We start from the raw sequence: 26,252 nt of genomic DNA, 5'->3' as shown, positions 1-26,252 counted from the left end.
CTTCTTTTGGGGATTTTTTTTTTCCAGTACAAGAATATGCCCTTTTTATGGGGCCACTGCATATACTTGTTCATGCCATTTTGTAGGGCTTTAAAAAAAAAGTTTTTTGTTTTTTCCCCCAGATATGCAGATTCCTTTTCCATTGACCAGATTTATGATTTGATACACCGTCTAAAATACAGAACACTGTACAGTACAAATACACTTTGTGAAGCATAATAATATTAATAACAATAAAAATCTAAAAATGATTATGAACATCTTGTTTCTTGACTTGCAAAGAAAGATATAAAAATAACTGTGAAAACAACAGGTGGAGAAGCTTTATCAATAAGGAACGATTCAGCGTATCGTGAGGACGACATTGCCAGTAATCATCAGTGATTTGTTATTCCTAAGGTAAGTTGGTAGTGCGATACAAGACTTGTACAAGTGATTATTTTGCCTTATTTCATTGCAGTTAATAAAGAATGCAAAGTAGTTACAGCACCACACCTCCAATAGCATAGTATGAATATTGGAGTAATTCAAATGCATCAGAAGTTTTTGTCACGTGCTGAACCTGCTTGGGAAAAGAAAAGAAAAAAATGTGTGCCCCCTCAGTTTCCCAGGAACGCAGCGTAAAACAGGCAAAGTAGACCATGGGCACGCACTTAATTTACTATACAGTTGTCCACAGCTACACATGTGCATACATACGCTTGCACACATGAACATATCTGTGGCATCCGTGACTTGAAACAATTCCTTCTGTTCAGTGTATACTGGTGACATTTAGTCGACTCCCTCGAAGCCCTGTGCATTTTCTACTGCCATGAGCAGCTTCTCCCGGAGGTCATCAAAGGACTCATAGGTAGGTAGGTCCAGCCGATTGAAACTGCATATGGAGTACATCAAACATTTTAAGCGGATGATTAATAGCACAGTGGGGCCAAATAAATATATGCAGTTCAACTGAACAAGACAAGAGTGAAAATTCTTACAAACTGTTGGGAGGTGTTAAAATGATAATGTAAATACTCACATCTGCATCATGAGAACTGTCTGAATCAGTTGCTTAGACAAGTAAAATACGGCACGTTTAAAACTTTAGACAAAGAACACACTCCCTTCACTGTGAATAAGATCTGTTGAGTAGGCAGTACTGACAGCTCTTTAAACCGCAGCCCACCATTGTCAAATCAGACACATGAACACATCTAGGGTACACTAGCATGCAGCAAGTGCACACTTAAAGAAAGAAAGAAAGAAAAAATATTACTGAATCCTGACATTTTAGTCCTCCACATTCTGGCTTGTGTAATACAGCCCCCTCTGTAGAAACATGAGATAGAACTGTAAGGAGAGTGATCTATGTTCACTGAAGTCCTTACGCACCAGGTGTGAGCACGAGGAAGCTTGTCTGGAGTTCCCCACTGCTCAATGGTAAACAACTGTGGCCCATTGGATCCTAAGAAAAATGAAATATTACGAACAGGAACCTAATGAATAATACTGCTACTATGATAATCTAAACTACATTTTCATTTCTCTGACAATTTTCTCCAAAGCAACTTAAATGTTAAACTACTTACAGTCATTTACCCATTTATACAGCTGGGTAATTACCTTGGTGAAAGGTACTACAGCTGCAGGTAAGACAAAACATGTGATCTTTGAGTCCAAAGGCAACAGCTCTAACTACTACACTACCAGCTGTCCCCAAATTAAACTATGAATTTAGTTTAAAAAAAGTCAATTGTGGAGAAAACTTGATATTGTAATGTTTACAGTGAAAATATGAATACTGTCACTTCGGCAATACATATACCTTGCATATAGAACAGGTAAATTAGTTTAAAAAAATAGTATCACCACCACCATAGTTTTATTGGTTTTAAGTACTGAACAACGATTTTAGATGAGAACACGTGAATACTTCAGAATGCCCACCATATAGTTCTGCAAAGCCATTCATAGGCACACGTGATGTCCCTGTGACAAACTGGAGCAATCGAATTCTCTTCTCTGCGTCCATCAACAGGACAGCCTGTTGGAACACGGGTGTGAATAGAAAAACACCAAAAGACAACTCCATTAAAGAACCATTAAAGTCAGTTTAATAAATAAAAATACTTATTTAAAAATAAAAAAAAAACCCACTTCGTGTGTGTTTGCCCAAAGTCCAACTTTGCATTTTGGAAATTTGTGAAACTTAAAAAACAGAATATATGAGTAGGATGGCTGAACTTAACATGACTCAAACACGGTTTATGTATTTAATCGCCAATTAAACAAAATCAAAGAAACAATTTCTGGCATTTCATGAGGCAAAATAGAAATAAGCTATCGTTATGGATATTTTGTGACTAATACCAGTTACAGCTTTCCCTTTGCCAACACTGTTAATGTAACATACTAAGATTTGCTCATGAACAGTGCAATGCAGGCTTATTTACAACAGAAACCAGGATAGGTAATGTGGATTAACAGTAGAAGTATAAAATATTTCTGTGGATTTTGCTTAAACCGACTTGATCTATGAAAAAATGTGACCCTCCATAATGACAGTGACTTGGTTCCAGATTACTGATAAGCAGAGCCAGTACCACGTCCCCACCTCTTTCATCTAAGCAAACATTCCTGACAGACTTTGATCAGCTGTCAACTTTTCACTGAGTATACAGAGCAAGAACAAACTCAACAAGGTCACAGTTAGACAAAGTTGTATGCACTGACCTCAGAGTTCCACTAATTCAAAACTACTTTTCAGAGTACAGTATGTTAAAACTTAAAAATTCCTAGGTTGAGGTTGAGTATTTTGGTCATGAATCCTCGGTTCAAATTTACCGGCAAACTATATTAATTTATTGCTACCATCATCTGAAATTTGCATGTCAATGTCTTTCACTCGTGTGAAAAACACAGGTAACTGCAATACTTATTCTTCAGTCACATTTATAGGACTTGTCAGTTTTGTGTGACTGTATTGTACGTGAGAGTCCTTGGTAATGGCATGTGAGAAAGATAAATTTGTACAAGCACTAGTGTGGCTTGGCTGTAATGGGGGGCTTTTATGAGTGTTTCCTTCACACACCTCTAACTGATATTATGTGGAAAAGTATGATTTTGCATACTGGGTCATGCTGCTGATGTGTTAAGAGGTTATGAGTAATAAACTACTTAGTTTAGATATATATTGCTCCTTATGTTCCATGCTTGAACACAGTTCAAGCATTAAGTGGGTAAATGTCACTGATTACAACACACAACTAAGAACATGTTGCTAAGATTAGTAACAGCAAGTGCACACACAACACCCTTTGAATGAGGCTACAAGTGCTGTAGGCTGCATGAAGGCTCACCTTCCAGAACCACTGGATGACAGGGTGGTTGGGGCAGTAGCCATTCTTATAGACGGTGTGCTGCCTCCAATCATTTACGTCCACGTCACCCAGGCCACACATCAGCAGCTGAGGGTGACACAGAGCAGGACACGTCGCAGGATCAGGCAAAAGCCGGGAGAATATCAAGCTTGTCTCGCATAATAAAGAGATCAGAGAAAGGACACCTAGTCTTTACCGACTGAGGGCAAGCTGACTAATTGGTTCACTTCTGCGGGGAAAGCAAGACTAACAAGGCAGCATTTGAAGTGGTGGTTAAGTCAAAGTTATTAAGAGAACACAATGTGCAAAAAACATACAATGTTGCTACTTCAAACAACAAAGTTACGTCTAAATGGTAAAGCTCAAGTAGTTCCAAAAGCATAAGACATTAAAAGAGTTTACAGCTATCTGATAATACCTCAAGCTCATTTTCATCAAAGATCTTAATCAAGTCGATAAGAATCAGTTCTGTGAAGCCCTGTGGACAAAGGAAGGGGAAAATCCTGTAAGACATCCATCTTCAATGAAAGCCATACACACACACACATACTGTGTACTTTCCCTTAGTTTCCATCCAAAGGCAATAACACAATGTCACGCCCACAATTCTGCGTGTCCTATAGGCTCCCTTTGGATGTACTGGTATAAAGTGGAACCCGGCAACAGGCCTCAGCGTTCAAAAACAACTCTTTACACACTTGCGCCGCCAAGTGGCTACAGATTTTTAACTATTTTTGCCAACTGACTAAACACTTCACTTACCTCCAAAAATGCATTCATTTGTTTCTGAACTCTGTTAACAAACCTCCACTGGATAACAAGGCTGTGAAACAGAGAGAAAATATTTTTAAAAACTAACACAAATGTCACCAGGGACTGAAGTTTTGATAATGCTGCCTTATCTCACATTCACTATTCTGCATGCGCTGTCTATAAGGAGTTACGCTGTATAAAATACTCCGCAATTGTGTGCTAGTAATTTAGGATCCCTTTCAGAATGTGTTAAAAACTGATCAAGGGATGAGCGTAACTAAAGCATCTGAAGCAGACAGAAGCCCTTCAGCCAGTTCTTTACTTACTCTATGTACTCCTTTTTGTTCTCATTTGTGACGACCATTTCTGATCCCCTGGGTTTCAGATCCACCTGGTATGTCTGTGGGAGACGAATACAACCACAAGATTATATTTAGGACCCTCAATCACTACCATTCATCACAATGAAGATACAACATCTGTGGCTATGAGCTGTTCTGTGTATGAATAAGATGTACATACATCACACATAAGCTGAATTGAAAATACATTTTTCTTTCCACTTTGTTTTCTACCTTTACAACACAGATCACAAGTGTGTTCTGCTGAACCTCAACCAATATGACTCAAACACCATGCAGAGCAGATCCATGTACCCACTGTCTGGTTCTGCCAACCAACAGGCACCCCTACTGTGTGTCATCCATCAGATCCACTCTTCCTTCTGTGAGCCACTCAGCCCACTCAAAAACACGTGGCGCTAATGTTGAATCATTGCTGGCATTTTTGCTCAACTAAACCAAGAATGTTCCTGATGACTTAGTTCACAATTCTGTCATTCAGTTTCAGAGGAGGTGTGAAACAAAACTTCAGTACAGCTACAAATCTGTTCCTTCCCTTTTGCACTAAATGTAATATAAGTGAGCGATATCAATAATGTTTTGTGTCACTCGATTTTTTTTTTTTTTTTCTTTTTTACAATATTGATAAATTTAAGCTGATGTTTTTCTCTGATGTGTCTTACAATGATAAGCTACATACAATCGTTTACTTATTTACATAGCAGGGAAATTTTTACAGGATAAATTCATGGTTAGTATCTTGATCAAGCGAGATTCTTATACAGGTACTTTATTTGCACAGTAGCAGTTTTAGCCAGAATGCCACCTACTGCCCAAATGCTCTTTTTGCATAAATGGCCACATGTCTCTTTCAATAAAAGTTTAGATCTTAAACTTACATTTTTTATCAAAAAATTAAGAACTCTGCTCCATGGCACATCTGCTCTTGTGTTCCATTAATTTATCAAAGGGAATAGAAATAAACTTCAGGTTAGTATACCTGGCCAAAATTGTCTTCATCAATACAGAACCGCAGGTCAAGTTCTGTGGGGTCGTTCTCCAGAATCCATTTCAGAGAATTGTAATATTCACTGTCCTATAGAAAGGGAACAACATTAAGAATAGAGTCAGACGAAGTTATAATAGATCGCATATTACCTCATAGCCAATGATTGCGCACAATACCCTTCTTAAATGCACTGGTGCTGAGGTCATTCATGTCAGCAGACCACAGGATTCATTCATTCTTTCATAAAGAATTTAGTCCTGTGCTTCACACAGCAAGATTTTACTGCATGTATGTCTGTGTGTATTTTTTTCCATGGATGTATATTGTAAAGTACATCTTACCACAGACTCCATGTCCTTCAGTGAAATTGATTTTCCAAGCATCATCTTGTAGAAAGGCCTAATGAAGAAACCTAATAAAAAGATTAATTCAGAACAAAATTATAATTTGCAAATACATTTTTTTTTTTTTTTTGTTACAGAAACAAATGGAAAGCCTAAACACACAAAAGTCTGGTAAATAAGAGTTTGGTAAAACCTTGGTCAGAAGTAAATAACAGTGCACCATAGTAAAAGTAAAGAGTAATATGACCAAGAACTATAATAGTGTATAAAGCAAGTACACACTGCAATAGTAGTACAGCAGTGGATTCACACAATTTGGAGCAAATGAATCTGCAAATTGTCTGAGAAACTAGAAGATCTGAATGGATGAAGGTGCCATCTCTAACACAGAACACAACTAATGGCATGTATTAATATACAAAGATCTACTGTGATTTTTTTTTTTTTTTATAAACTTGCCATCCAAGAGCTTCCCGTGGAACACAGCCATGCCTGCCACACGACCAATAAACTTGAAGTAGGAGAGGTGGTCTTCATTACAGAGGCCAGAATTGGGATTGATCTGCAGGGTGTAATTATCCCTAGAGAATGGAAAATAAGAGTGAGGCGTCCGTCCATCCATCCATCCATCCATTATTAATAACTGCTTGTCGAGTGCAGGTAAAATTATGGTCCATAGTCTATTTTTTGAAGCACAGGACATGTGGCATGCTACGCTGTGACTAAATGGTGTTTGTACCATAAGAGGACCACTCCAGCTATGACAACCATATTAAGAGGACTTTAAAAAAAATTATTTATTTTTACAGAGCGCTCTTCTCACGCAGTGACACAGAGCGCTTTAACACAGGCATAAAGCAAGAAAAAGATACAAACAAAAGACGACAGTAACAATACAATAATAGATACAATAATAGATAAGACAATAATAATAAAAAAAAAAATCTGCTCTTAGCTGTCTCTCTCGCGTGGTACGGGAACTGCACAGCCTTCGACCGCAAGACCCTACAGCGAATTGTTAGAACAGCTGAAAAGATCATCGGAGTCTCTCTACCCACCAGACACCTCATACAACAACCGCTGCATCCACAAAGCCACCAGTATTGTGGACGACCCCTCTCACCCCTCTCACGGACTCTTCGCCCTCTTGCCATCTGGCAGAAGGTACAGGAGCATCCGTGCCACCAGCAGACTCCAACAGTTTCGTCCCCAAGGTAGTCAGATTACTCAACACCCTGCTATCTCCCAATGCTCACCTGGCACAAACAACTAACCCAGCATAACTTGATACACTACAAACAGTTTACAGCCCATGTCCTGCGTATTTATTGTCCTGTACTCATCTCACACTGTTGTGTATTTGCATTTTCTGTAGTCCTGAGTACTGTTCTGTGATGCACCATGGTCTCTGGAGAAACAACATTTCGTTCCACTGTATACAAAGCTATACAGAGGAATGACAATAAAAACCACTTGAACTTGATCTGTTTTATTCAGTGATTACTTCAGTGCTTCTCCAACACTGGTAAGACTGATGGAACCCCTTCTTCACATTCACAAACCCAGCACACCGTTTTCTTTTTTTACACTTAAACTCGCACTGTTCAGCACGAGAGAAGTGCAATTTACAGCAACGGTCACCTGTAGGAAGAAGCCATTCAAGACTGCAGGGGGAACATAACTCATGTCTTGGCATTCTTCTTATTTTTAAATGTGTCTGAAAAGCTTTTGAGGAAAAAAATACGAAAAATCTAAAGGTGACTAGACAAGCAACACAAGCTGAATTTATGCCCTTTCATTCTGCAAATTAAAATTTCTTCTTCCAATGTATAAAATTTGCTGTGAGCATCTAAAAGTTTTTTTTTTTTTTTTTTTTTTTTTAAATCAGACAGTTCATTTGTAAATACATTGTGACTGTGTCTGTGGCATTTAAAAATAATTCTGATACTTCTATAGACTGCCAAATAAATTATATATATATATGGTTTTAGATTTCTGTAGTTTTCACACTTTTAAGCTCAACTTACTATAGCTCTGGGCAGAGAAGAAAACTTATGCAAAACAGACTGGAAATTATTTTGAAAGCGGACAGAACACTGACCTTGAGGATAAAGAGGAAAGATAAATGAAAAGAGCGATAACAAAATGAGGTAAACAGTGCTGGAATCTAAAGAGTGGCAATGACAGTGCAAACTGGGCACAAGAGGCCGTGCTCCAGAGGATGAACGAAAGCTGAAACCTGCAGGCCACAATGGGGATGCTGACGTAAAGGCAACTCCAAACGGCTGAGTACAGAAGTAAGACAAGGAGAAAGATTTAATTCTGAATCCACTAAAGAAAGCTATATATTAAAATTCATAAAACAGAATTTCTACTGTTTAACCAAAACATGACAGGTAGTTTGTGCAGCGAATTTATAATGGCGTTATGTTAGAAGGGGTTTTGAATGTGTTTTTAATCATGAGATTTATTTGTGTAACCATGTTTACATAATTTGCCTGCAAAACTTACAACAAAAACGTTGAGATATTTACCTCAAAACAATTGAAACGGATATTTATTACGGTTATTTATCTGAAAACAGTTGAAATGCAGTGTTAAAACACCATAATCATTATCTTAAGTTTGTGTTGTTTTGTAAACTGTACATTTCAAGTTGCACTGAGTAAATTCAAAATGGGAGGCACGGTGGCACAGCAAGTAGCGCTGCTGTCTCGCAGCGCCTGGGTGGTGCGAGAGAACGTGGGTTTGATCCCCGCTCAGTCTGTGTGGAGTTTGCATGTTCTTCCAATGTCTGCGTGGGTTTCCTCTGGGTGCTCTAGTTTCCTCCCACAGTCCAAAGACATGCTGTTCAGGTTCCCCTTAGTGTGTGTGTGTGTGTGTTCCACTGATGTATGGATGAGTGACCCATTGTAAGTAGTGTATCTAGCAGTGTAAGTCACCATGGTGAATACAAGTGTGTGGGCTGATAACACTACATGGAGTTCGGTGGAAGTCGTTTTGGAGAAAAGCATCTGCTAAGTAAATAAATGTAAAATAGATGAGTCCATAAAGTGTTTGAATTGGAAAACACTACATTTATTCTTTTACCTGACATTTTTCACCAAAGAGACTGAGTTTCAGGCAACCTAAAATTGCTTACCTATTTATACAGTTTGCCAATTTTAACTGGAGCAGTAAAGGGTCGGTGTCTTGCTCAAAGGTACTACAGCAGGAGGCTGGATTCAAACCTGTGCAGCTCAAATCACTATGCTACCTGCTGCAAACAATTTGGTCAACAAAGAATTATGTCTATGTATTACTGCAGAGTGTAATTTTCACCCCAAGCAGTACCCATAGTAAGACGCAAATACAGGAATTAGGTGTAGTTGCCTGCCAGTGGATGGCCCACCCCATTTACTCACGTGGCTGAGTACTCAAAGAGGCCATAGTATGGGTTGAACATCTCCTTGGACAGTAAGAAGAACCACTCCCGGGCCACACCTCCATAGTCCAGCCCCTTCTCTGACTCAAACTCGATCCACAGCCGTGCCTTCAGGACATCAGGCCTCTTAAGGGACATGATGCGCCGGTACGATTCCTCAAAGATGTTGTTTCTATGCAGTTTCATCTCAAACCTGTTGGGGATGTCTGCCTAAAATTGGGTGAGACATGGTGAATTTTTAATTGTACTAAGGGATCTGTAGAATTAGCAGTGACAATCCTGTCAACATGCAAGGTAGGGACCACCCAAATGCTTGCGACATAATCACAGTGCTTGATATAAAAAAAAAAGCTCCAAAACCATCATAGAGAAATTCAGTTGCATTACCGGTTTCTTTAATTTTTTCCTGAAGTAGTCATATTTCTGTTTGAACTCTCTGGAATATGGTACTGCCTAGAAAGTGCAGGAAGAAGAGTAATACCATCAAATGCTGCAGCAACTCAAGAGCGCTTAAGTTATTGATTCATGAAACAGGCTGAATGATACTTACAGGTCCAGTGATGGCTGGGTTCTGCAGACGAGGATCCTCCCATTGGGTGGTCTTAGAATCTTCAGATTAAATGAGAATAATGAAAATCAGTAAGGGTCTAGATAAGTACTAGTGAACACGTCACTGTTCTTTTGAGTTGGTTTAGGTGCTGTAAAAGTTGTGGAATACAGTGAAATTTGACTTCGGTATTTTCACGGTTTAGGGCATTGCTGTCAAGAAAATTTCAACTCATAACGACCACTTGTGTAGTTTTCATAAACAGGAAGGGTACAAAACTGGTTTACCATTGCCTTCTTCTGCACATGTCTTTAGACTGCAAACATTTGGAGAACATGCCAACTCCGCAGACCCTCATTTAGTTCCGAACCTACACCTTAATATGCAGCTCGGGCACTGTGAGGCACCAGTGTTACTGCTGCATCACCAAGCTGCATAAAGCTAATTAATACAGTCCAACTCATGTAAAAATTACAAATTGGCTTCATATTGAAATAGACCTATAGGCTACAGATTTTAGCAATACAAAAGACAGTGTGAAGACAAGAGAGCTTCTCTGTGCTCATCACATGACTCATGAGTTCAACAATTAAGTGAAGGGGCCTGGCCTTACTATGGTCGATGTAAAATGTCCTCCCATCTGTATGAACACGCTCTTCCCAGCCAGGCTACAGGAATGAACAGAGAGGGGGAGGAGAGAGAGAGAGAAAGACTGAAATGGCCTCACTTGGCAGCACACATGAACACACAGACACCACAGTGACGGAAGCAACACACTGATTCACAACCCAACGGTGGAGAGGTTAGTCCAAGCCGCAGCCCACCTGGGCTGGTCAACAACCGCACATCGCCACAGATAACAGCCCCCTCCGTGAAAGGCAATGCTCTTTGGGGAGTAGTCCACTCGCATGCAGCTCACAACAAGGTGCGTTCACTGGACTACATGGGGAAACAACTATCCCGAGGAGGGGGGCAAATACGAAGCTGGCTGCCTTTTTAAAACACAAATCAGGCAGTTGACTGAAAGGGCACAGACGCCTGTGCGGAGAAGGGCTGGGCAGAGCTCAGAGAGAGGGGACGACAGGGGGGCTGTAGACACAGGAGCAATGAGACACAGTCCATGCCAGTTATGAGAGTGCAGTCTCCAGGCAGCCAGACGGGCAGGGGGAGGGCACAGGGGTTGGGGGGGAGGCTGCGCTTGCATTCAGCACCAACCTCCTCCAGCAGGTTCTGCCAAAAGACGCAGCACGCAAGACGTTCCACGCCATGGAAAGAACCAGGAAAAACAAAAAGGGGGGGACAAAACAAAAAAAAAAAAAAAAAAAAAAAAAAAACACCACCAGCCCGTAAGACATTAACTATATGCCTCATTTTCAGAACTTTTTAACTGAAAGTGATTATGAAGGTAAATTAAGTCTTATAAAACAGTTTTCTTTTTGAAACATTACTACAAGAGCAGAATAACTGTGGTCACAAAAGACAGTTTTCATGGGACAAATGTTAATAAACAGATGCTGAGCTACGTCTTTAGACATAGCACATTCATTGGCAAAAAGGGATGCTACAAGCAGAAAGCTACTCTCATAACTGTATGGCATGAGCTTCTGTCACACATCAAGCTCTTGGTCTAACCAGGTGTTTTCACTGTGAAAAAAACACTATCAATGCCACACACTGGCCTGTCACAGGGTTACTAAACAAGCAGGATCAGGGCAGCTAAAGCAGCAGTAAAAGGATGTGCTGGGTCCGGAACTGGAACAGCAGTTGTATAGATATAGGCTCCCTCGGAAAATGATACTTCCTATATAACACCTTACAGGGAATTTAGATATATTTAAACAGAAAATAAATAAATAAATGAATGAATAAATAAATAAATAAATAAATAAATAAATAAATGAATACAAAATCAGTTATTGTCTCAACTTCAGATTTCCCCCAAGAACCATTTAATAGTAAGTAACTATAAATAAGGACTGAAACAAAAATATTCCCTGTACTGGATATTGACTTGGATCTTGCACCTTTCCCTACATCTTTAATATTTTTACTTTACTGTTGGTTTCTGACTGCTCCACAGTACTAAAGGGACCAATAGATACACCTATGAATTTTGTTTTTATGGTCTAGAAAATGCATAAGGCAAGAACCATAAATGAAGCCAGAGAACATTTTAATGGCATGCAGCTAAGGTTTTCTTACTCACAGGAAGCGGGCCAAGGTCACCAGGGTCCAGAGAAGCCTTTGTCCTCATATGGACAGGATACTTTAACCGTGGGTCTTCCTGTAGAGAAAAAAAGTGAATAAGATACACCATGTTGTTCATATCCAAACTGCATATCTCATTGCTACATGCGATGCAAATTCTGTGACATCAGACACTTGTGGAATGGCACCATTATTTTTTCAGTCTCAGTTGAAAACAGACTTAAAGATAAAGCTACACTGGCACCGAAGTGTTACCCTCAGAAGCAAATTTTACTGTGATAAGTTTTTGTGATAAGCATGTGGTTAAGACAAAAATATACAGTCAAGTCAATCAGCTTTAAAAGACCCTTTTAAATAATAAATACATCTTTCAACAAAATGAAGTCTGTTTCAGTAGAGGGTTACTCACTAGGTGCAGTATCACCTTGTACCACCAGGAGGAGCACAGAGACTCGAAATAAATTGAAACATTTTCATCAGCAGCAGCCAAAAAGTGACCAGTTTATACTCTGCTCATCAGCTCAACAGTGCTCCAAGTTGTATCAGTCTAGGCTAAAGCGTGGCCTAAATATGGGAGTGTTTTTTTCTTTTTTCTTTTTTTTTTAAATTTTGTTGTTTTATTATTATATTCAACCTTGTTATGACTGGCTAACAATTTACTAATACAGTATAGCAATATAAACGTGAATATTTTTGCTGCACTTTTCTCAACGGTAAAACAGAAGGGTACTGCGTAATAAGCTATGTGCTTCTCCCTCTTTCATGCATCTATTCGACTTGAGAATTATAAATGCCATTCTCATTTCAGCTTTAATAATCCACATCGTAAAGACAAACAGAACTGTAGCTGTGACCTATCTCGCATTTACTGTAACAATGTCTCTGTGAGGTAAAATGGCCTGCCTTTTAAATTGAACTACATGCCCTCATTTTGAGCACAAAACTCAAACCATTCTGTATTAATAAATTTTGGTATCAGACCTGATCTGTGCAGGTCTCCCCTGCTTTGAGTGCCGTAAACAAAACCAGCAGTAACATGGCATACTTAGCCTAACTGGATATTACACTAACAAAACCAAACTGAGAAAGAGGTACTTGCACTATTCCTTTCCAGAACTAAACCTTACAACTAGACAATCCTCAGCTGTCCTGTTATATAACATGTGAATCATGCCTTTTTTCAAACCCTACGTTTAAGTGGTTGGTGACCTTCCATTAACCCTAGTCAAGTTCCATCTTTAATTAGACCATGCAAGCATACAGTTTGGCCTGATGAAAAATGAAAAGTGATACAGGAAAAATAAAAAGTCCCACAGTCCTGAGTTGTAAGGTAATAAATACCTGTCAAGAAGGAATGGGAAACACGTTTTAGCCTTGCGGTTCCCTGGCCGGTACACAGAAAATTTCTCACCCAAGTAGTGGTCCTGCTGTTGTGGTCAATGAAGAACGGCCGCCCGTTGGGGGCTATCCTCATCTCCCAGCCTGGAGGCAAGAAGCTCTGCGTGCCCTTGTGTTGTGATTTCGGCGAGCTGTAGGGCGAGGGCTGTGGTGACTGGGGGTTTGAAAGGGTGTCCTTCACTGCACGACGGGCTGGGATGTTGTTGGCCCCCTGGGAGAAAGGAAACGGGAGCCTGCCTTAAGCATATATTCACAGGGTAACTTGTACTTAAAAATACTTTTAGTTTATTTATGCAAAACAGTAATTTTTCCACCTAATTTTGATGTGTTGAAAGTGCAGGGGTCTTCAGTTTACTTCATGCTGATTATACTGTACTTGAAATAATAAAATCACTGGAAATCACCTCTAGATTTCAAAAATTTATTTTCTTTGTATCTCCCATATTTGCCTATTCAGCACTCTTGTCAAACTTTGCAGACAAGCTACACAATTCACTCTGAGTCAGCTGTTCCTTAATATCTTATATACCTTTTCAACTCGTTACTTCCATCAGATTTTGCTATTTAGACGCAAGTCACTTTGTACATTTAGAGCATCCTGCCACCTGCAGGTGTTTGAAAGGTCGAGATACCCCGGTTACCTAAAACCCATCCTGATACTCTATTCAGGGAGTTGCAGTCATAACAGGGAAAAGAAAAAAGCTTAAGACGGGTCGGACTCTGGTGCTCAAAATCCCACCCAACCTACCATTTTTAAGTAACACTACTTTAGGGTCCACACCCTGTTCATCCCAGGAAACAGTACACTAGCAAACAAAAGCACTTGATGATGATTCAAAGACATTTTAATTGAAAATAATTCAGTTTTTCTTACATTACTATTATTTTCAGACAACTGCAAAGGCATGGTTTGTTCACTAAATTGGCGAAGAAAGATTTTCAGTACATTTGTTTGGATCAGCTTGAAATACAATTTCAAAGGGCAGCAAAAAACACATTACACTGTTTTGTCGTCTAAATTCATTCCACTGTGATGACTCCTAAACCAATACCATTAAAATATAGTCAGCTGTGTTCTTCCAGCAAGTTTCCATTCACACTTTTAATTATTTGCTAAAAGTCTTTACAAGTATGGTTTTCTGAACAGCTTCTCAACATCATGAACCTCACACCATAGCAAACTGTTTAAAATATAAAAGTGCACGAGGGTGTAATTCTCATTAAGGTAACAGCATGTACTGGCACACAACTCGGCATGCTGTAAAACGATAGATGATGGAATCCATAAATGCAAGTGTACCGGTTTTCTGATGTGTCAGCTTGACTGTAAGCCAAAAAAATACTTGCAATGAGTGCCTCTCACCTGATAGCAGCAACAGCTGCTAAAATCCCTTCATCAGAATGATGCAATACATGGTCATCTATTTCTGGGTAATGCCAAACAGCCCCAGGGAACATGATTAAAAAAATTAAAACACACACACACAAAAAACATTTTAGGTGTTTTTCAGCATCCTCAAAGGTGTGGGGGGGGGGGGGGGTGCACTAAGACCTAACTCGGGATTTCAAGTTGCTGATTCTTCAACCACAGGTATTCCAGTGTTACCCATTTTAAATTCTTGGCTGTTAACCAACATGAATGGGTTCTCTACCAAAACAGCTCACTCGTCACCCAACTATTCATCAGAAAACCAAGCCTTGACTTCTCTCCTAACTAATAAATGCATTCCATGATTATACATTCATTCTCCATATCTGACCCCTCGGTAGTGTAAAATGAGTCTCTGTTTTGAATCCGATGTGTTGCAATGAACATCCTCTCTCCCCCATAACTGCTGAAACTCTTTCATTCAAACTCTTTTCTCTACTGATCTCCCAAGAGCCACATAAATTTGCATGGCAACATCTGTCTCAATCATCTGTGTTATGTCCTATGAGACTTAATTTTATCACAGTTACTCAAGGAATGTACAACTGTTTTAAAAAAAAAAAAAAAGTATTAGACTGATTTGGTAAATAATGTTTTTAAAGCTCTGTAAAGCTCATTTTGAAGTAAAATATCTGCTCAATAAGTAAATGTGAATCTAAGAGAGGGGCAGCTGGTCGTGTGGTAGTTAGAGCTGCTGCCTTTGGACCCAAAGGTCACAGATTCAAATCTGTAGTACCCAAGGTACTTACTATGAATTGTTTCAGTAAAAGCTGCCAAGTGGTAAAAATGGTTAAATAATTGTAGGTGGCTTAACACAGTGAGTTGCTTTGAACAAAAGCATCAGCTATATGAATAAATGTAACACCTTTAAACAATTTGCAAACTGTGCTGAAAAAAATAATGTTTTTTTTCCCTCATGTTAAATACTAAACAAGCAATAATAGCAGTTTTGCATTTTCAGGTTAAAGAACACGTGAAACATCAGCCTTATTACGTAAAGATTTGTTAAGCGTTGGTAAATGGTTGGGGCAGCACGGTGGCAGAGCGAGTAGCACTACTGTCTCATGGGGCCTGGGTGGTGCAAGAGGACATGGGTGCAATCCACACTCAGTCTATGTGGAGTTTACATTTTCTCCCCGTGTCTGTGTGGGTTTCTTCCCACAGTCCAAAGACATGCTGGTCAGGTGTCGTCATACTGTGTGAATGACAGAGAGAGTGTGTTCCACTGATGTATGGATGAGTGACCCATTGTAAGTAGCGCATCTAGCAGTGTAAGTCACCTTGGTGAGTAATGTGTGTGGGCTAATAAAACAACATAGAGTTAACTGGAAGTCACATTGGAGAAAAGCATGTGCTAAATAAATGTAAATGTCTTAGTGACGCTAAGCGTACCTCTGTAAAACATAGCACACATACAGCATGTTACACTAATTTCTAGTGCTCACGTTAGATTTACTGTAGTATTGATTTGTTGTTCCCAATAAGGGCAGACTGAGGTCAAAAACTAAATCTGATGCCAGTAAGTATTCAGGACCAGCCCATCAATGCAGTGATACACCTAAACATAACATCTCTACTAAACTGGCTGCTCACAACAGGGTGACAATGCTCACAACGTGTGATATTCTTTACCATTAAAGGGTCAAGCAATTTAAAGAGCTCATGTATGATTTAAATTGAAGTGAATATATTCCACTCATTGAACAATTTGGTCTCTTTGCTTTGTACTATTCCTTCAGCCTATTTATCTACATCAAAACAGAAAACCGGTGTATATCAGGTGAAAAGCTGTAACACATTTTCAGGGATCATATCCTCATGTTTCAGAAAAGCCAGGTACCCAAGCCACACACACACACACACACACACACACACACACACACACACACACACACACACACACACACACACACACACACACTTTCACTGAAACCACTTGTCCCAAGTGGGGTCGCAGCAAACTGGAGCCTCATCTGACAACACATGGCGTAAGGCTGGAGGGGGAAGGGACACATTCAATATCGGACACCAGTCTAACACAAGGCACCCCAAGCGGGACTTGAACCCCAGACCTGCTGGAAAGCAGGACCTGGTCAAACCTGCTGCGCCACTGCGCCACCTACACATTGACAAACTGCTTGTCCCAAGCGGGGTTGCGGAGAGCCAGAGCCTAACCCGGTAACACAGGGTGCAAGGCTGGAGAGGGAGTGGACACACCCAGGATGGGATGCCAGTCAGCTACATCAGAAAATGACCATATAATTTAAAATACATTTATCTCTACTACGTGCTGTAAGGTCCAACTGGTAGCATATTGCATATGATTATATAATCAAAATAATAAAGAGCGTATCCATTTAAAATAGCAGTAACCTAACTCTATATCACTCCAGACTAAATGCAACTAAGACAAATGAGACAGAGACCCTCTACATCTGAAAAGATGAGCAAAAATACGTCTAACGCTGTTTAACGACTATGTAAACTATAGAGAAGCAAGGAGGCAAAAAATGAAAACAAAGTAATTGGACTCTTGAACAGACCAAACATTGTTAAAAGTGTCACTCTTCTCTGTATACTACATGCATTTTATGGAATATTTACATGAAATCTACACTGTAAATGCTTTTGAGAAGGTGAGAGATTTCTGTCAAAGCAATGAAAAAGGAAGAAGTGTCAAAAAAATGGAGGGAAATAACATTAACATCCCCCTGCAAGGTGACACAGGACATAGGCATGATGCAGAAGGGTTGACCCTGGCAGAGAAACGAGAGCAAAGGGTAAGGTGAGAAAGCTACTGATGGGGATGTGTGCCTCTCTCACCTCAATGGGGGCGGACAGGGTGACAGTAGGGGAACTCAGACTGCGAGGCCGGCGCAGCTGAGGCTCAGTCAGGTGGCTGCTGGCTGTGCCCGTAGAGGAGGAGGCAGTGGTGGTGGCGGCAGCTGCAGCAGCAGAGGATGTGCTGGCCCCATCATCTGTGTGCTAGTGTGGAGAGGGGTATTTTAACTGTGAAACTACACCACAACCCTCTCGGTCCAAAGCAAAGAGGACACGCCACCTCACTACACAAGCATCCATCCAAGAAGCCTGTAAAGGGAGGGGTAACCAGCCACAGAATCCAAGGAAAGATACCTTTGTGTTCTTAATCACTACACATCCTGCTGCATTCATTGACCAAAGATCAAAAGCATTCAAAAACTTTAGAACATTTAGAACATCCATTATCATAGCTCGGTCTGATAAGGGGAGATTCTTTGTCCTGAAAGAAATGAGGATCTTAACCTCAAATGCAAAAAGCTGGACACCATCTCGGGTAAAAGCTCAGCTGGTAACTGGGGAGGCTGATGAAAGGTAGTAAAAATAAAAAGGAAGAAGCAGGAAGGTGAATGCACAGACCAGTTCTGGAGCAGAGGACTCCAACTGCTGTACCTGCAGGATTGGGCGGGTCCAGGTGGTGCTGCGGTTGTTATGGTTTACATAGTAAGTACGTCCTTTGGTGTCCTTCCTCTCCTCCCATCCTGGAGGTAGGCCAGGCGTGGTGAAGGCGTACACTGCAGACGGAGACTGGCCGGATGAGACGTGAGACCAGTTAGTTTTTATGCAGAGCAAAAAACATCAGTTTCACACACAGCTTCAAGCTGAAATGCTGAAAATCTTTATCACTTTATCATCATCATTCTGTGGCTGTCAAATTCCAAGTTGACATAAGTAGCAGGGCAGTATGTACCACAGCGAATCTAAAGGTTGCCAGTTTCAATGTCATATTGTTGTAGTGTCGTCCTTTCAAGTACGGTACAAACCCTAAAATTCTCCAGTAATAATTACCCAGCTGTATAAATGTGTAAACCACTGTAGGTAGCCTAACACTTAAATTGCTTTGAAGAAAAGCACCAGCTAAATAAATAACCGTAATAAGTCATTATAGTCATCTCTGGAGATACCCCCACTTTAAATTCCAAGGCATTTTTTCATGTTTTCTGAATTTGGATTTCACACAGATACCCACAACTGAGTCACATGAGGCATATTTTATTTATTTATTTATTAAAATACATACAGGTGGTCCCTGACTTACGATGGGTTTACGTTACGCGAAACCCATCGTAAGTGGAAAATATCGTAAGTCGAAAATGCATTTAATACACAAATCCTGCCGAACATCATAGCCTAGCATGGGTGTGATGGCCATTACGGGCTTGCTGCCTTCATGCTGGGCAATTATCTTGAGTTTCTCCTCAAGAGTACTTGCCTTTCTCTTCTTCTTCCCACCAGTAGCAGGAGAGACAGACGGGTGTTTCTATGACATTACTGATGCACAAAAAACAACCGCGTGGCAGACTGGGAGATGCAGATTACTGCCGCTGTCCAGCACCACGAAAGAGTATCGCACCGCATATCGCTTGCCCAGGAAAAAAATTCAAAATCCGAAGTACGGTTTCTACTGAATGTCTATCGCCAGCTCACCATCGTAAAGTCAAAATATCATAAGTCAAACCACCGTAAACTGAGGAGCATCTGTATACACACACACACACACACTTATTCGGTTAACACAGTCATCTGCACAGTGGCATGGAATGAGTATTATGTTGTATTTAGTTGACACCATTACCCCACGTCATACAACGTAAGAGACATTCCAACTAAACTCCCTACAGTTAAATGTACGTAACACTGCAGTGTAATACACACGCAAGTAATATAGCCACCAGTTGACCTGAAACATGTCCTGACTCTCATGTGAGAGGAAACTAGATGAACATGAAGAGACAAATGTGGGGGAGTAATTTAGTTTTTTTTTTTTTTTTTTTACATTAGACAAACATGCAATGTTTTCCTGGTGCCTGACTGCCAGCTGCCACGGGTCTGGTGGTGCTTTTCTGTATGTAAATTTATTCAGTGTATATTTTTTACAGTTTATTTTTTTTTCAAAGGAATTACAACATATTTCATAATGTGTTTAGTATTGCACTTTTTTAATTTTCATGTAAGCTTATGTTTATTGTAACACGCAATATGATGACAGGGTTTCATATGGCAAAGAAAGACAATTTAAACTGAGCAATTTAAAACACACACATGGCATTTTAAAGTCATCAGCTCATGTGAAACATGTCTTTGGACTGTGGGAGATAACCCACACTTCAAGTGTACGGTGTGCAACGGCTACAAAAGAGCTGAACAAGCAAGTAGACAGCCATACCATATTACAGAGTAGTTAATGACTGGAAAACAGCCTTGTTATTTGTGTTATAACAACAAATGTTAAAGTAATTGTGCATATTTTTATAGTATATAGGTATATTTCAGCAGCGGTACAAACGCACTACCTTCTTGAGGCAGGAGAAGATGTTTAGCTGTGTTAAAAAGGTAAACATTTTGCTTTTTGTAAATTACTATGAATGACCAGCTGCATATGACACCTATGTCCCAGAAAAAAAAGACTGATTTCATTTCACTACAAATAAAACTAAAAATAAACATTTTCAAATTATTAATGCAAAGGGACTGGTATAATTTTCAAAGGTATGACTTATAAACACATAGTAAAAATGTATAGCATATAAGTATATAACACCAAGGACCATCAAAACAAATTGTAGTATTTCAGACTAGTTTTAGTCTAAATTTGACAACACCGAATGCACAATATGAGATGAATACCACTTTACGTAGGATGGTACAAAATGTTTTAGTATCATTACATAATCATCTTAAAAGCCTTTAGGTGAAACTGAATTTCTATAGTCCCTTAAAAACATCTGTTAAATGAGTTATGATTTACAATTCAAGCATAATTAATCCTATAGTTTAAGAATATTGTGCGAGTTATTAGAATAATCTGACACAAAATAATCTAAAAGATACTATATGACTTTTGTGTACAGGTGGTCCCCAATTTATGATAGGGTTACATTCCCTGAAACCCACAATAAGTCGAGAAATATTGCGAGTTGAAAGTACATTTCACAGACCTAATACACACCTCTGCGTGACAGACAGAGATGCGGATTGCTGTTGCTGCCCAGCATCGAGAGAGTGTACCACTCTGCGTATCGCTTGCCGGGGGGAATCAAAACTCAAAGTACGGTTTCTACTGATTGTCTATTGGCAGCTCACCATCATAAAGTTGAAAAAATTGCAAGTCAGACAATCGGAAATCGAGGACCACATGTATTTATCATCCCTTACTTTAAAACAATGGTTTAGTAGTACTAGAACAAGACTGGAATAACATGGAGAGTTGCACTTGGACTATAAACACACACACACACACAATATACTTGCTCCTTAAAACCTATCCAGAAGTTTAACCTAAAGGTGTGAAATTATTTTCGTTTCCTTGAGTGCAGGCATCTGTTTAGTGAATGAGTAATGACAGGAAGGACCTCATCATGGTATCAGGTGCAGAATAACATTACTATCATTTGGATAAACTAAAAGCCCACAGACAAAGAAAAACCTGTTTTCATTCTTAGATAAAATGAAAGGTACTGCAAGCACTGTCATCAATAGATTCTTTTACATTAGTGAGAATTACCAGATGAATTAAAAAACCTGCAAAATCTAAGTTCCACAAACATTTTTATTTTCAAAATCCAGCAATTCAGTCCTAAAGTCCATATTCAACAAATGAACACAGAATCGGTGTAAGAGTACTTTGAAGAGCAATGGTTACAGGACGATAATATGGCTTGGGAACATCCGTACATGGTAGATAGATTTAGCCGTACGTAAAAAAAAAAAATGCATCAATTCAAAACAGTCATCATTTGAGATGATGAAGAACCCTCAAGTTGGAAGCAGCCAATTAGAAAAAAAGCTGTATGTATTCAGAATTATGCTGAAGGAAAATTTTTTTGGTGGGCGGTTGGAGGGGATTAATGTATGGACTCTTGAGGGGCACCAAAAAAAAAATTTTATATATATATTTATTTATTTATTTTCCAAGAAACAGTGGAATTGCTTCTAGTGTTCCTGGCATTTTGGTCCACAGTGTTTGTTTTTTGAACACAATTTCATATATGTACACAAAGCTACCAAATGCTGATCCATCATAAGTTAGATGTCCTACAATTCTATGAACTGATTTCAATCACATTAAAAATAATTTCACAAAATCCTGGATTCTCACAAAGAAAAGCAAGGAGTAACAGAGTAGGTCAGAACCAATTCTGATTTTGCACTCTGACAGGTTGTAAGACTTAACAGAAATTTTAGATGTGAAAAGTGAAGCACAAAAAGTGAAAAGTGATGTATTTTAAAGGACATTACCATGGACTCTTCAACGCCTGTGACAGTTTGAGCTCTGGTTCTTCTGGTCTGGGAGCTCTGCTGATAAACAATAACTTTAGAATGAGGAATAGGGGGCCTTGTCCAGGGTGTGAGTGAGGGATTTGAGAGGTAAAGCATGGGAAGAGGAGCCCTCCCGATGATTTGAAAGGAATGTCAGTGGACACAAACACAGAGGTGACCGTCTGCAACCAGAACAAATGAAGAGAACAGAGCACAATGGAAATGCGTACACTATGATTTCTGAGTGGGAATGTCAGGACATATGCCCACAGAGAAATTATTTATTGCTTGAGAAAGATGCGACTGATTCTACTGCCTCAAAGTGTCACAAATGGAATAACTTCAATCTGAAAACCCACAGGCTAATTATGTCACACAAAAGTAAGAACACACTTAAAAGACAGATACCATCTTCAGAGTATTTTTGAAAAAGTTAACATTTAATTTTGTTCCCTGCAGAACTGTGTTTAGTTTACATTATATCTGAAATTTGTGCTACTTATTAGTAGCATTGTATGCCTGGTGCTGGTAGGCCAACTTGTAGTACAACTGATCAGCAACGTGTACTACGGTAATATATTAACATACTCTAAGATTTACACACCAAAAAGGTTACATTAATAGTGTACTGATGTTTTAATGCTTATTCAAATTGTGAAATAATTACACCCTCACTTACTGACGATTCTGATTAATTCATGACGAATGAGTGTATCACTAGTTAGACATGTTTTTAGAACTACGTCTGGAAAAGATAAATGGAATACAAGTAATTTAAAAATTTAAATGTAGCTTAAAAAAGAAAAGCTTTAAAAATTCTTTGAAATTTATGTGGAGACAATGCGGAATAATTTACAACCAAAGCTACTGCTGACTCATCCTACTTGTGTGAGCCTCACTCTGCCCTGTCAATCTTACTTACTCTGCTAGAACAGGAGAACGGGCGAGCTCTGAACACCGCCTGGACAACAGGAGGCGGAGTGTTACTCACATGCTTCCTGCTTCCTTTCATACACATCTCTGCTTCTCCCAGGGAAGCACTGCACTTACACTGTTTTGTTCCAAATTACTTCAGCAACACAACTGATGGCCATTTGTCACTAATTTTTCCAGAGGGATAAATCTAAGGCACATTATGTCCTGGGGCCTAAATTATAGCAAAGCCTGCTGAGGAAAATGGGGGAAAAAACTGAATGAAAATAGAAGAAAAATATTACATTGCTACATTTTGTATTATTTTATTATACCACTTTTATTACATTACATTTTTTTTTCCATGAGAAGAGGGGAGGCATTCTGGTTCCTGGAACCCTAAAGTTGAACTACAAAGAAGATAAATTACTCGTGTCACATGATATGGGAGCTATTATATGCCACAATTCTGGGGCTTTTTTTTGGGTGGGTTTCTGTCAACAGAGAACAAACCATGTGTCTCACAATGACAACAATAAAATAATATTAACTACCACAATCTTACACTTACATTTATTCAGTCAGCTGACTGCTCCAAAGTAACTTACAATGCTAAGAAGCTTGCACTGATTTACTCATTTATACTTTCACAAAAATGTAATTAAGAGCGACTACAAAAACACATTTTTAACAAAAGCAATTGCTAATTAGCTTGTGCGCCCCACATTTTAGAGAAATATTTCACATCACGAGTAGCTGCACTTGTCTTAATATGAAAGACCATAATTCTGCTGAACAAATTGTAAACCTTTCTCAGATGTTTCAATTTTTTAAAGCAAGACAAGCTTTCTTAATTTTGGAGGGAAATCGCTGGTTATTCAATGCACCTCCCAGAGACTACTGAAACACATGAAAAGATAAATCAAAGGCACTGCCCTTAAAGCTCACTACTAAAAAACAAAAGAAGCCAGAATATTCCTTTTTCAGCTCCATTAGCTATTTATACACATTTAGTACAGTAACTAGCTAGTCACAGTACTCTGTTTTTGCCTTTGACATTGTAGAGTAAGACTGACTTTAATGTTATAATGTTGCCCATCGGCAAAACCGCCTACTGGTTTACACTGCTACAATGTGGAGACATGGTATTAAACGTCTTTCGTTGAATTCAAGATGTCATCCAATAATTATATGAAAATCATGCAGCATACAACGAATTAAAGGTAAACGATCAACTCAAGATTCAACTTTTGCACTCTTAAACACCATACAAAAATACTCAGTATTTGCTGATTAACATAACTTTTGTCTCCCTGAGGTCATCCTTTATACAATGGTGAAAGTTTCTTGTACATATGAGTACTCTCAAATGTTATACTTCCACAAACAAAAAACTTTCAAGCACCACAGTTTTCTAACCTGGTGAAACTTAATTTTTCAGTTGTATTGCTATGGGAAAATATTGCTGACAACAGTGAAAGTGGCTGTGAAAACACAAGAAAAAGTGTCAGGATATAGTCTTCTACATCAGTTAAACATGTACAATACATTTTAAAAACAGGATTTGGGGTTTGGGGCTACTTAATATTTTAATTTAATAGCAAACAGCTAATTTATCACTTTATGATGGGCTGCCTGGCATCCAAGTAATATTTCCAAAAAACATATCTGGGAAGTCAGCATAAACTAGATACTGTAATAGACTCACAAATGAAGTGTGTTTGTATGTGATGACTTGGAAAACAGATCTGTTATTTGGTTTCTGTAGAGTAGGTGGGGTTTGCCCTGTTCTGGAACCATCAAAACACAATATAAAAGGTTATGCTACATAACAGGTTATGCTGTTATTAAAATCTAAGACAAAGCTATATTAACTCATAAGAGTTTAAATTTTAATTATGAAATTTAACTACATTAAAATTACAACTTTGAAATTCCTACTGAGTGCCAACTGGTAAAACTTTCCACTTGCACAATCCTCTTCAGAATAAAGCAATAATATCAGTAATATAGGATCAGTAATATAGGATTTTTGTACTTCTGATTAAGCCTCTACAAAATTTTCCTTGTGCAGTACTACCTGTCGACTTTATATTATTCCTGTTTCTACTGTGCCAGGAATTTTGGTATACATTTATAAAACTATACATTAATATTCAGCTTCACTTGCTGAAGATGAGTAACAAACTGCAAGCTGAAGACAAGTGTGGGCTAAAGAAGGGACATTTAATGAAGGGTGTTGCTTCTACCTCCTGTAATACTTATGAGCCAGTGTATTTAAAAGGAGTAACTGTGCCATATCTGAGTAGCCAGCTGCTCCACTGACCTGGTAATCATCCGCTATTGTGCTCATATCCCTGAATGGTTCACCGATTCTAGCCAGAAAGGAAACCAGTGCAAACCAGTGAGTGAGCATTAATCATCATATACAGGAATTAGTGAGGGGGTGAAGAGGAATGTGATGCACTGTGTGAGCACACCAGTGGGGCAGAGGGAAGGTATGAAAGAAGATGGGGAGAAAAAGAGGCAACATACCACTAGTGGTGGGGCTTGAGACTGGTCGCTGACTCCGTCCGTCATGCTGGAGGAGCGCAGCCTAGAGGATAGTTGGCTCTGCTTCAGAAGACGACACAACATGTGTAAAAGCAATGCAATTTACAGCATCAGAGCCATGTTCATTACCCCAGAACCAGAGCCAGGTCCTTGAGCGAGCCCAGCTCCAGTGAGGGTAGGGAAAATTAACAGATTGTGCCTCGTACCACAACAGGGCTGGGGCTTGGGTGTTCTCCATTTGCATCAGCTGTAAGCGACAAGCGCAGGTTGATCTCTTCTGTGAAATCGTGAGGGCTGGACTGAGGAGCAGGTGTTGGTGAGGCAGGGGGTGGTAGAGACTGATTCAGAGAATCAACAGTCATAGGGGCTTCCTCCTCAGAGATAGGCTCCCAGGACTGAAAGAAAGAGCACCAAAAAAAAAAAAAAAAAATCATTATTTAATGTTTCTTTCATTATTTTCATATAATTACTTTCTCTTTATATTTCTATTTAAAAGTTCTTTAAATATTGACCTAAGTGTTATTTTATGGAAGTCGTATGTTGCTGTTAAAATTTATTCATTTTAGTGTACTGCATAAATTTTTAAACAAAATGTTTTGTACAAAGACATGAGCTTGTTAAAGCTTTGAATAAAGTAAATAATGATTATAGCATTCCTAAGATGACAACA

At 39.2% G+C, this 26,252-nt stretch overlaps 1 protein-coding gene across 11 annotated transcripts in view; it reads right to left on the bottom strand.

The window, feature by feature from the left end:
• The window catches only part of nedd4l (NEDD4 like E3 ubiquitin protein ligase), a 65,260-nt gene continuing 39,008 nt past the window's right edge, over positions 1 to 26,252 (bottom strand). For 4 of the 11 annotated variants that reach the window (XM_018752495.2, XM_018752503.2, XM_018752432.2 and 1 more), the window contains 22 exons: positions 25,789 to 25,977; positions 25,565 to 25,645; positions 22,097 to 22,156; positions 18,251 to 18,385; positions 17,642 to 17,803; positions 13,403 to 13,600; positions 11,990 to 12,067; positions 10,999 to 11,013; positions 10,397 to 10,451; positions 9,787 to 9,845; positions 9,624 to 9,689; positions 9,217 to 9,446; positions 6,272 to 6,393; positions 5,810 to 5,880; positions 5,460 to 5,555; positions 4,445 to 4,518; positions 4,128 to 4,188; positions 3,784 to 3,843; positions 3,345 to 3,452; positions 1,933 to 2,029; positions 1,378 to 1,450; positions 1 to 877 (listed from right to left, as the gene is read on the bottom strand). In XM_018752495.2, coding sequence (XP_018608011.1) covers positions 775 to 877; positions 1,378 to 1,450; positions 1,933 to 2,029; positions 3,345 to 3,452; positions 3,784 to 3,843; positions 4,128 to 4,188; positions 4,445 to 4,518; positions 5,460 to 5,555; positions 5,810 to 5,880; positions 6,272 to 6,393; positions 9,217 to 9,446; positions 9,624 to 9,689; positions 9,787 to 9,845; positions 10,397 to 10,451; positions 10,999 to 11,013; positions 11,990 to 12,067; positions 13,403 to 13,600; positions 17,642 to 17,803; positions 18,251 to 18,385; positions 22,097 to 22,156; positions 25,565 to 25,645; positions 25,789 to 25,977 — 2,193 coding nt within the window. In that variant the 3' untranslated portion in view covers positions 1 to 774. The remainder of the gene's footprint in view (positions 878 to 1,377; positions 1,451 to 1,932; positions 2,030 to 3,344; positions 3,453 to 3,783; positions 3,844 to 4,127; positions 4,189 to 4,444; positions 4,519 to 5,459; positions 5,556 to 5,809; positions 5,881 to 6,271; positions 6,394 to 9,216; positions 9,447 to 9,623; positions 9,690 to 9,786; positions 9,846 to 10,396; positions 10,452 to 10,998; positions 11,014 to 11,989; positions 12,068 to 13,402; positions 13,601 to 17,641; positions 17,804 to 18,250; positions 18,386 to 22,096; positions 22,157 to 25,564; positions 25,646 to 25,788; positions 25,978 to 26,252) is intronic. The other 7 variants (XM_018752440.2, XM_029253116.1, XM_018752513.2 and 4 more) reach the window with 5 other exon arrangements.

The sequence above is a fragment of the Scleropages formosus genome, chromosome 6, assembly GCF_900964775.1.
Source record: "Scleropages formosus chromosome 6, fSclFor1.1, whole genome shotgun sequence".
Lineage (NCBI taxonomy): Eukaryota > Metazoa > Chordata > Actinopteri > Osteoglossiformes > Osteoglossidae > Scleropages > Scleropages formosus.
This window is presented reverse-complemented; position numbering and strand designations above follow the sequence as displayed.